General features: G+C 44.1%; 1 protein-coding gene across 8 annotated transcripts in view; it reads right to left on the bottom strand.

Annotated features, from left to right (window-relative positions):
* LOC139339512 (zinc finger protein 521-like) overlaps positions 1-12,481 on the bottom strand; it is an 89,922-nt gene that overhangs the window by 75,507 nt on the left and 1,934 nt on the right. For 4 of the 8 annotated variants that reach the window (XM_070975174.1, XM_070975173.1, XM_070975170.1 and 1 more), the window contains exon 2: positions 6,311-6,364. Coding sequence is in view for 4 of the 8 variants with exons in the window: in XM_070975170.1 (XP_070831271.1) it covers positions 6,311-6,364 (54 nt within the window). In the remaining 4 variants the exon portion in view is untranslated. Of the gene's footprint in view, positions 1-6,310; positions 6,368-12,481 lie in introns of all 8 variants that reach the window. The other 4 variants (XM_070975172.1, XM_070975171.1, XM_070975167.1 and 1 more) reach the window with 1 other exon arrangement.

The raw sequence follows: 12,481 nt of genomic DNA, 5'->3' as shown, positions 1-12,481 counted from the left end.
TATCCAGACATCTAGGCCAGAACTGTGGATGTATGGAGCGTAGCACAGTAAGACACACAAAACTGAGATTGGTGTGTGTTAGGCTGTCGTCACGACACACTTCCCTAAATTATTCAGCCTTGCTCGCAGGCAGCCGCGGGTCGCGCACATCAATATTCTTCAATCCATCTGCAGTTTTGTCTCTTGTTGGCTTTGTGCTGCAGCAGTGCCAGGGGTGGGCGACTGACTACCCTGAACCTGGACTAGGAATCATCTTTCAAAACGCCAGTCTAATCTGAAGCTGTTCACGTGCCGCTGAAATATTCGGACGACAAATCAAAACCTCGCTTCGCTCGCTCACAGCGAACCACAAACATCTCCGCTCGGAACAGAGTAAAGCGAATCTGGCATGCAACAGCATCTTATAAATAGGCAGCATGGCCTGCAGCCTTCTTTCTCCCCCGCTGTGACCATTACACTTCACAATAAGACTGATTAAAAAGCCATACTTACAATCAAACAATCATGTCACCCTGGTTAAGGCTTTGTGGGGGAGAAGAGCCCTTGCACTTCACTGGCAGCCATTTTAAGCCCCACTGATGTGTTCCTCAGCTTGTCCTTAAACTCTGGAGGGGAGCGCGAGGAGGAAGCCTGTTTTTCGCCTAGCACACAGTTAACAGTGCCTGAGGACAAAGGAGTGTGTGGCACCGACGTGTGCAGGTGTGGGTGTATATGTATATACTGGGTGTATATACACATGGGCGGCCATTTTAAGTCCTCCTTCTGTAGGGTGCTCTGTGTAATTCCTTAAGGAAAGGCGTTGCAGAACTCATCAAGGCCACCCAGGATTTTTCCTTTCCCCCTCTTGCGCCACGTATTGATGTAACATCACACCCTCTATTGTCCTTCCCTCTTGGCGACTGAGGCTCTCGGAACATGCCCTCTAAAAATATCAGCACTGTGGTCCCTGGTGGGACCATGCAGAACAGAACAGAAGGTGTTTCAAGAAAATGAAAATCCCAACCCAATCCTCACAGATGCAGGCCTTTCTTGCTCTGGGGGAAACACTTCTGACTGAGGCCAAAAGCCACACAATATAAACTTATGATTCATCCACACACACAGACACAGAATTCACAATATGCGCCGAAATGTGAACGCTTCACGTCTTTTTTTCCAGGGTGCCTGTGGAGTAGGTTAAGACTTCGACTTTTTTTTTTCTCCAATGGCCTTTATGAATCATTAATTTCTTTAATATTACAGCTCAGTCCTGTCAGAGAAAACAACTGATGGCTACATTTAAGCACTTTATGTTTTAACTGAAATACAGAATGCATTTCTCAGCGCAGCATCCAGATGCATTTCACTGCGCCGCTCATGTTAATTTGACGTTCTCCCAATGTTTTCAAGGGTGATAGATCAATGATAACGACCAAAGGAAAAAAGAATTCAGAGACCCAAAGAGCTTTGTGCATGTGCGAGTTTGAGTTCCACTCCCTTGTTTTTGCTTGTTTCGAGTGACAAGTTTCAGCTCCAACTTCCAGCGGATCCAAGCTGGGTCAGTGCTCTTGGTCAAGCTGAGTGACCTCCGGTGCACCACTGCGATGCGGTGCTGGAAGTGTAAACTGCTACATGTTTGGGGGAGAGGGGGTGGTTGGGGGGAGCAGGGAAGGGGGGGGCCTTGACACGGCAAGGTCACGTCCAACTCTGGGATTAAAGAGCCACGTCAATACTGAGGTTCCTGTGCCTCTGGGCCTCATACAGTAATCCATCAGATCAGGACATCCTCTTCTACCAGTCTCCACAGGCTGGACAGCAGATCGATACCAGCATGCTCGGAAATCCTGACAATCACATGCGGAATATGAGGCGAAGATGCGTGGCATATTGAGAATTTTTCATCACGCCTAACGCCCTTCTTAAGTTTGATAATCAGCTTGACAACGCCGGCATAGAAGGTGAAGACAAGAGGGAAGCTACAATGACTGCTGATCCATACTCTGGTAAGGTCAGCGCGAAGCAATATGATCATCGCTCGGATCGGGAAATTATTCATACGGGGAACATAATGAAGATCTGACTGAAAGATTCTTAAGGATGAATTTTCAGTCTTTATGGTACTAAAAGCACATTAGCACTGTACTAATAAAAAGTGGAAATCTGAATGATGATTGACATCTTTAGGGCCATGTAATATTTGTCTGAATCCGAGTCCATCCATCACACACACTCCTGTCTCTTATGGCGCCCAGTGACATTTATCATGCCACAACTTTCATCTTGTGAGTTGAAGAGTCCCCTGGACCCCCCACCCTTATATTATTGAATATTTCTGCTCTTAAATATTTATAACCTTTTAATTGATATTCTTTTTCTCTGCTCCATTAGCCCCACCAGGGACCCGTGGTCCCTAGCAGGGAAGCCCACGCTCGTCCCCCCACTGTCTGGCCCACACACTGAGACAGGTGGAGATACTGACCATGGGGGGAGGAGGAAGGGCAGGAATCTACAGGAATACTCAAAGGGGGAACGGTAAAGTGACAAGTCTGGCCAAGCAGCGAAGCGAGAACTCAGCAGAATTTTGATCTAAAAAGTTAACTCTCGCCATGAACCCTGCTTTTAACCTCACTGGAGATTTAATGTCTAACCCTAGCTTAAAGATTAAATAAAATACTGAGCGCCTAGAACAAGGACAAGTTGTTGTTGGGTACAAGGCAGTTTTTGAAATGCAACATGTGATGGATGACAGTGTTTTATACTGAAATTCATTCAAATACAGCCCCAAAACACTGAGCACAAAAGTGTGAAATCACTGAGGGCTATGCTCTTACTTGCCTGTAGATACAGCATGTCTAGCTCCATCAGGGTTTAGCCTGAGTCTTTCTCCATGCAATAAAAGACCTTGGTGTCGAAAACATCATTACCAGCTCACCCATCTCCTCATTTCCCCATCATTTCCCAGAGATCCTGATCCTATGATGCCCCCTCCCCTGCAACCCACCCTACAACCACCCACCCCCAAGTTCGAATTAAGAATTTATTTTAACCAGCGAGCAGCTTCTGTCGACACATGTCGGCAGGCCTGATCAAAGGTGAGTACGCTCCTTTATCAGAGTGAGGGAGGCTGTCAGAAATAGGAGGACATTAAGATTGAATAACCTTCACACGGTTGCCGGCACCTCATTATTTAAAAATCTAAAACTTTTGCCGAGCACTCGCCATATATAGGTCACACTACATTCTAATGCCACATGTGCCTCCGAGTGTATCCTCCTCTGTGTGGATGGGATTTGGGGCTCTCCACTTAGACCGTCACATCCACTGATCCCCCATCATTAAAGAATGTCATGATCCGACGACGAGGCTGTGAGCTTGACACTTGCCAGATTGTTAACGATCGTCAAGAATTTGCATGGAGGGAGTCTGTGTTCATATGGTTGGTGCATGCAATTTGATTTATCTGAGTCAAGTCCCCAAGATTCATATTAAGGACTAATTGCTGTTTAATATTTTGATGCATGATGCATTGAAATTTGAAAGTAGATTAGCAGGGGTGTTTGTCAAAAGCCCTCTCTCTTAAAATGCTAAACACATTACAAGCTCAAAGTGATGCGCTGACAGAAAATGTTTCCCACCTTGTTATATGTTACACTCACACAACAAAAAAAACATGCGGTATATTTATGAAAATTTTATGATGCGTACTGAGATAAAGATACGAGTAGCACAGAGACAGTAAAGGTGCCAGACAATTACAGGAGGAGTAAGAGCGAACACAGAGAGCACTACATGAAGGAAGCAGCACAAGTAATCACAGGTATACAGACGGCATCAACCGCCATTAAAATCTCTGCACCAAAAAAAGATATGAGCGCACAAAGAATGGAAATCAAAGCGGCTGAATGAGAAACAACATTTGAACACACCAAATGCTCGCTTTCCCTCTCTCACCCCGTCTCACTTGCTCCCTCACAGGGAGTGATAATATTGAACGGAGCGCCTTGCTATGCCATTAGTGCAGTAAAACATCAAAGGAAATGAATAATAGAGAATATGATTTTCTGAAGTGGGAGAGTGAAAGAGTCCTTTCCTCTTCCTGCTGTAGTGAGCCCTGCAGTACATTGATCTGTGGGCAGCCTCAACCTCAGCCTGAGCTGAGTCTCAGACGCCGCACCACTACGCAACACTACTTCTACACTACGGCACCTTGCCACCCAGACGCCCCTTCAGATCTCGATAACCCTTCTGTTTGCCTCAGTCCACTCCACTTTGACAGAGCTGACACCCTCTACCAAAAAAACAGCCTCAATCTGACATAGCCGAGAGCAAAAAAGAAAGAAAGGAAAAAGAAAGGGATGTATATATAAGAGAGAAGAAAAAGCGCGGAGCATGTGGTTATAATTACACACAGGCAGCGCAGTGGTAAAGCCAAGCTGCAGATCTTAAGCCTGCTCGACACTCTCTGTGTAAAAAAGCGCACTGCCTCATTAAATCTCAGATATCATACTGTTCCTGCCCCTCTATACTATGCATAATACTGTCTATCTTTTAGAGGGCCTCTTTTGTTAGCATTTCTCCTTTGCCTTTGCCACATATCAAACATGAATGAGAAACAGGATGCAGGGTCTCCAGAACGCTTGCAGAGTCACAGAAGAGCACGACTGGGGGTCTACTTATGAGGCAGATCTTGACACCATGTCTGATTAAGCCCTTAGCATGTCAGAAGTCTAATGGCTATTGTGGCCGTGTCCGTCAAAGTGGCAAATGCATGAAAAGCAGGTATGCTTTTCAATTTGACGTTAAAAAGAGCTTGTTTGGGCCATGACCGACCATAAGGATGAATCACCGCCGTCACGATACAGACCTCGTGACATGCAAGCGGTGGTGAGATGTTTTTAAAGTTGGAGGCAGAGAGAAATCTCCCACCGTCGTAAAAGTTTACCGCCACAAACAACGCTTTTCCCGCTGACCGTTTCTTCAAGCTGCATCCTGAGAGGGGGTTAAAAAATAAGTCAGTCAGACGAAGTCAAATGAGGAAAGTGAGAAATTAATTTGTGCGCCCTCCTGATTTCTCCACAGGCAGACATCGATCATGTGGCGGCTGTCTCCCCTCACTCTGGAGATAGAGCTGGTGGAGGGATGGGGAGAGGGGAGATTCGTGTGTCTGAGGGGGTCGTTGTAATCAGGCACACTCATTAGCTCTACTTTGGCTCTGGATGACAGGAGGTCTCTGAGGCAAGTCTGCCTTTTATGCCCAGTCCTTCATCCCTTGAGCTGGGGTTAGAGGGGCTAAGGAGGCAGTTTCTTTCCACAGAACCACCCACCAATACGCATCAATACACATTAACGCAGCAGCAGATAGATATTGCTCTGCTTTTTCCAGACTTGATCAAAAATGTTACAAAACGTTGCCATATCTGATCTATTGCACACCAAGGGGTCAATCGGAAACACATGCGAGGGATGATGGATAGCGCCAAAGGTCAGAAACAGCGCTCTCTGTGCTGCAAGATGTCTGAGGCATCGGCCTGCTTCTGTTTGCTGCAATTCAAGACTGTCAAATCTACCTGTGAATACCGTCTCGACGCTAAGGCGCAGGTTTACCGAGAGATCACAAACAAAAAAACTGAAACAATAATGCTCTCGTCATAAGTAGCTGAGAAAAGCCAGGATCTATTGTATCTGTATTTTACACAGGGGGACTCAGAAAGCTATGGGTAAATGCTGGACTAATGTGGCAGCCTAGGAGTACCCAGGGTCCCCAGCCTGCTGGGCAAAACCATCCATATCGGGTTTAAAATAACCACGCCTGAGACTTAACCTTTACCAGAGACAAATGAAATGAAAATATACTGTGTGGTGCATCAGGAGCAGGCTTCATTCATAGGGGGCTTTCTGCTAGCCTGACCTGAATTACCGCTCTGTTCCTGGAGGGCCACTGTGAATGGCACGCGTGGAGACAGGACACATTCATCTGGGTAGCTCTATTCTACATCATACAGAGGGTTGGGAAACAAAGAGTCGAAAAAAAAAAAAACGGCAGGAACACACAGAAACACAAGGACAGCTTTAAGCACACCTGCATGTATGCATGCACACAAACACACAAACAAAGAAAAGGAGCAACACCGCTCTGCCCGTCTCTTAAGAACACACATGCAACATGCAGTTTACAGTATGAAAACCTCAAAAACAGGAAGTTCATACTTCATATCATTCTGAACCCAACAAAGATTTTACAGACAGACAGACAGACACACACACACGCACACACACAGACACATGATCCACTTTCCAGCCGAAAATGATGAAATATGAAATGGAGCATTACCGCTTGGAATGGCAGTCTGCCCAGGACTGTGCTGGTCCTCTGTCACATTGTCTTCTACTGCCAGAAAAAGGGAAAAGGGAGAAAAAAGAGGGAAAGAAACAGTTAACAGTGAAAAACAAGTTAGACACATTGAGATTTCCTTCTTTTTTATTATTTACTATTGAGATTTTCTGCATGGAAACTCCAAGAGATTTCAACAGCTTTCGACAGCTCAACCTGTGGTTTGGGAATCCACACAAGCCTTTCATATGTATGAGGTTTGGCAACAAGGCAAACAACCACCCACGTAAATAACATATTGGACTGGGTAATGACGTGATGAATTATGAAGGTCTCCCATGAAACGTCCTCCCAACATCAACAGTGACCAAGTAAAAAACACCTTGATGACTGCATTAGTGAGGAGCTTGTATATTGCCTTGGTTGGCGAAATTAGGTGGGTATCAAAAAGAAGATTTGTAAATTCCAGTATAAATATGAGCCTTCCTAAAGCTGACTGTGATCCAAACTTAAACGCAAAGAAAACGTACATTTATCAAATGTACGTTCACACTATGTGTCATGACAGCCAAAGCAGCGGCAGTAAGCGCTTTTGCTCTTAAACAGGACGGCTGACAAAATAGTGATGGCTTGATCGCCACTCAAATCTGCTCATTAGGCGCATGGCAACTAAACCACTTTTGACTTTTTGACAACAGCACTGGCCTTGAAAAACACGACTTCTGTTTGGTAAAAGGTAGGAACCTTTTACATCGGAGCCTTTTTGGAACTGGTGAGAGTTCCTTGTGGCATGTCAAGTACAAGAAATGAAATGGATTTTAACAGCGGGAAGAGAACAAAAGAGTCTCCCACCTGTTCCATGTAAAATGAGGGTCTCACTGAGGACTTCTTACGCCTCTGCGTTCCACCCCTGCAGTTGAAATGCATTCTCCATTATGTCTTTTCTTTCTAGCCTTTCATTTTCCTGGGCAAAGAGGAAGGGGGGAGTCTGACAGGACCTCCCAGTAGGGGAGTGTGGCAGTGACTGCCAAAGCAGAAACTGGCGCACTTTTAAAATCGCACAAAATATCCTGTACTTTGCATAATTAAGGCAGGATCCTATGGTGGCAGAAGCCTTTCCCTCAGGGGAGCACGAGTCAGTGTCAAGCAGGGTGTCAAACCTCAGTGAAAAATGAAGAGGAAAGTATCGAGCAGTTTCTTATGAAGACGGCAAACGACGGAGCAGCTATGTTTCGCTGTCAGGCCTTGTCCGGCCAAAATTGAATTCCCAAGGAAGAAGCTTTTAATCAAATTAACCTTAGTAAAGAAACGCCACGATTCACTCAAATACGAGAAGTCTGATCAGAAATATTTCCCTTAGCAACAGTTTTAGTTGATGCACACAGGAAATATGCTAAACAATTCTGGCCTGGCAATTAATTAGCTAAATCAATTAAAAGTGATGGAAAAGACAGTCGGACACCATGGAGGTACATCCCTCTGAGCCACCAAAGAGGACTGTATCAGCCAACACAGAATCCTTGTCCTGTTAAAGGAGGCCTTAGTGGCTGACGCCCTGAGAGTTTAATGAGTTTCTCCAGCACTGTTGAGCGCCTTGCATCTAGGATCATTTAAATGGGCTAGGGATAGGGGGTCCTAATAAATCCCCCATGGTTCTATCTGAGATTGGTGGTGGGAGCTGGAGGTTTTGTTTTGATCACCGTCCCTGTTGGTGAGATGGGGGAGTTCAGGCAGAAAATTCTATTTTACAATGCTATAAGAACTTAAATATTACGGCAGTTTGCGATGATTTGTCACCACTGTGAACTTATTAAAAGTTTTGTCATTGAAAGTAAACAACTTCCATCACAGTGCAAATCCTTTTCTCGTTTGCACCTGTCTGCTGGATAATTAATAGCTGGCTAGGAGCGATCATGGAGGGTGAGCTGTCAAGCAAACTCCTGTGATGTTTCTTACTAGCTGGACATTTGATCAACAATCAGAACACAGAACAAATACAAATAGCTGGACACTTTTAATTAACACGCTCTAAAGCTCATGATCGCCTCATAATGACTGCAACTTCAATTGGATAAAACTCAGTCCACATTGTTGTTAATTCATCGCTGCTATCAGTTAATTAATGTTTGACAAGGTACAGTGTATCACTCAGTCAGTGACAAACTGTAATCATGCTGCTAGGTTTTGTTGATACAATACCAAACACACATGGGACCATTTCAGCACTGCTCCTTTGATTTTCAAAACACGGAGCAGGAAAAACATAATCCCACAACAAGTGGCACCGCATTAAAGGCCACTAATTAACACACTGGCCACACACAAAAGTGGACGTAGAGTAACTGTCATTATATTCAGAGTGACAATCCCCATGACAGGACATTTCCTTTTAAGGGATGAATTAATTTTCTGCAGATTGGGGAGCAAAACAAGACGCAAGGTCAAAAACAAAAATACAAAATAAAAACAGATTGATCACCGCACGCCCAGCCCATGATGCATCACGCCCGCGCAAAACTAATGATTTAACAAACATGGATAAGCAAAACATGATAAACTCTCAGCAGCTTGGACCTTTCCTAATCCATCCAATGAATTCCTGTTGTGTCAGAGAGTGTGTGCACGCACGCAAACACGTGTATGAATGTACATTTTTGTGCTTTTACTTGAGAATCGCCACGTATTGCTGTGCGTATGCTTGTGTGCATGAGCATCTCGCAGCATTTCTCAGGCTTAAAAAAAAGCCCTGAGTGTGTTCCTGGATATGCGTGACTCATCTGCTTGGTTACAGCCAGCTTGGACGATACAGTGCCGAACACAATGGCTGTGTAATCCGCCCTGACTGACCGGGAAGGAGACGCTCGCCACAGGGACTACAACTCAATTTAGCTCGGGTCAAGAGGTCAACCCTCCTCAATTAGGGCTGGGAAGGGAGGGAGGAGGACACACACTGCACATGAATAACTTTCTTAATGAGCATTATTTGAACTGGTGATTAGTGTCATAAATAATTTGCAATAGAGGAGCATGTTAATCATGTTGCATAATATTTGTAATCCTTCGTATATTGCCATGTACTGTAAGCAAATCGTAAGAGCACTTATTCAAAAAAAAAAAAAAAAGATCTCCACTCGTGGCAGTAAAAAAAATGTCATGAATCAATAATCTCATGATGCAATTATTGCAAATTTAGCTTCCGGAAAATCTTAACGCCATTCGTACAGGAAAATGAGATAGATGCAAATAAGCCGAGCAACGTATCATTTGCAGCAGTGGTGGAAATCAATCACTGTCTCTGAATCAGAACTCCTTCTCCATGTGGCAGACAATCCATGACAACAAGAGAGACACATGCCATGGAGTAAGAAGAGATATCGGCCAGCTCCCGCGACACCCAGTCCAACACACAGAGCCGCACGTCAAGAGCACTGACAGCCGTGCTAATGGGATTTTTCCACGGCTCCATCATAATTTCCTTAATGATAATACTAACCATATTTTTGTGTCACATTAGAAAAGTGTTAATGGGTGTTATGCCACAGATCATTAATTGTGAACAGACTGGAATACTGCAGCTTCCTATAAACTAAGAATGACGCAACTGTTAATAGACATTTTAACAGGGAAGGGGGAAAAAAAACCAGAGCGGAACAGAAATTCAAATTAAGAAGAGGCCTTTCTTACATTTAAACATAATGACTGCAGTGCGTATCAGGAATAAAGAGCCGAATGAGTTTTTGAGTAGTTCCTCTGTCGAAAAATGCTCAAGCTTAAAAGTGCCATCACACTTTTTCTTTAGTTACACAGGCCTGTGCTTGTGAGGAGTGACGAGGGGAGTGGTTATGCATCTCTGGGCATCGCGGCCAAGTTTCTCCTTTTCAAAAAGAAAAGCTTCGAAATGCGACAAATGTGGGGTTTTTTTGAAAAAAAAATCTGGTCTGTTTTAGGTTTTCTCGGTTGGTCAAATTTCAACAGCAGTTTTATTCGCACTTCCTTGACATGAAGGGAAATAAAAATGCAGCTCAGGTCTAATCTCTTTATGTCTGAGCAGAGGAATTTTAACTTAAAACAGACTAGAACATTAACTTTATTTTTAATAGGCCCTTCACAGATTTCACAAATCAACTTGTTCTGTGAGCCTTACATTTAAAATAATATTTCCTTTCATGTATAGCCCAGCAGAGCTCCAGTGTTCACTCATGTGGCGGCAAATTACAGCTGCTCAAAAACATCAAATATTTAAGGTGTACATGACACAGCGCTGATTTCATGACAACCGCTATACTTAAAGTAAATGGCGCAGAAAATATATTTATATATGCGGATGACAGACTGGGAAACTTCCAACTCGGCCAATAAACACATCAGGGCTGAGGCTTGAGAGTGTCATTTGTGCTCCAAATGAAAATATCAACCCAGCCTCACATTATTCAGGAAGTGCTGTAGGACAGGCAACGTGGCAGTCATCACACGCTACATGCAGGATTTGGAGTGAGATCCTCCTTCCTCGCTGCTCACCACTGACTGAGGCAATGTGCTGACCCAAAGCCTCTGCACATCAAAACAAAATTACAATGTGCCTACAGTCGAGAAATGTAGAAGGCTCAGGATTGAGTAAATGTCAGTGGCTAGGGTGAAGTGTTTGCATATAAGCGAATGATGTATGGTCTCGTCCTGTGCCATTTATTCCCCCAAGCAATAACGTAGCCGGATCTGTCTCTCAGACTTAATTGAAACGGGACTTGTAATGTTGCCCTTTTCCTCGATGGGACCAAAAACATAACCTCTGACTCCCACAAGCAGCCAATACTGAGGAAGCGGGAGTGTGTGTTGGGGTACACAAGGGAAAAAAAAAGAGTGCCAACTGTCACAGCATTATTTTATCATCTCCACGTCCATACTATCCACAGCAGTCCCTAAAACGCTGCACTTGATGCCCGTTCTGCCTCCCCTCCACGTACCATCGGCACCTCTGTTTATTTTCCCTTCCGCAGAACAAAGTGTTCTTTCTGCGCAAAAAAAGCACCGTCCACATTGACCACTGCCTCAAGTCAGCAGAAGACAACCTATAAAAGTGAAACCTGAACTCTGCAACCGCAGCCCGTTCATGAAAACACACACAGGCTCACACACACACACACATGCGTGAAGGCACATATAAAAACGTGGTGACACAAATATAGAAACGCCACTTTTGTGTTAACAGCATGCATAAAAAAGTCTGCAAATAAAAATGATAATTCCTGTCGTATACAAACAATAGTGAGGAGTACACTGTCAGGCAACTATTTTAAAAAATGACAAGGAAAGTTATTGTGGACATCTGTATAAGTGTATCTCTGTCCCTGAGGAAAGAGATAGACAAAGAACAATAAATAACATCTGCCTGGCCTTCCTTGGGTCTGATCCAAAGCAGGGAAATATCTATGACGTATCTGCATTTCTGCTCCGCTTCAGCAGCCACAATGAAGACATAAAATCCGGGATGTTTTGTGCACCAAATTTTTCCAATTTAGATTTTACTGACAATAACAAAACAAACAATGTCATCACTCTGACTTCATTTGCATACTGATTTGCTCACTCTCTAGCCCTCTCTCTCGCACACATAGATGTACACAAATCTTGACAGATGTTCTTCTGAATGCACACACACACACACACACACACACACACACACACACTTGTAGCATGTAGGCATGCTGGCAGGAGACGATTATATATAAGTGATGTGTCTTTTGAGAATAGCAAATGTCACATCAACTAACAAAAAAAAAGTCAATGCCAATCTGCTCTGGGGAAATAGGAAATCTATGTATAGAGCTGTTTACTGTGAATAGAGCTGTGCAGGTCTGGAAACAGAATGTGACAATTTTAAGATGTGCATGCACTCACATTTCCACCCTCTCCTGGGTATTGATTTAAAATGGTGGCTGCATGAATGTACTACCGCAGACCATGTAATCTTCCTTTGAGATGAAGACTTCCGAGAACGAAAGGGGAGAGAGAAAGGGGTCCACAGACCACAAGCTGGGAATGTGAAATTGTGGACAATTATTTGCTGAGCAAAATACAATGCCTGCCAGATGAACTGGAGCTCAACCTCCAAAGCCCAGCAGCTCCCCCACCAAAATGCTACAGAGAAAAGTAGTGTGTGAATATGTGTGTGAA

Source organism: Chaetodon trifascialis, chromosome 11 (assembly GCF_039877785.1).
Source record: "Chaetodon trifascialis isolate fChaTrf1 chromosome 11, fChaTrf1.hap1, whole genome shotgun sequence".
Classification (NCBI taxonomy): domain Eukaryota; kingdom Metazoa; phylum Chordata; class Actinopteri; order Chaetodontiformes; family Chaetodontidae; genus Chaetodon; species Chaetodon trifascialis.
Note: the sequence above shows the minus strand (reverse complement) of the source record. Positions and strands in the feature narration are given on the sequence as shown.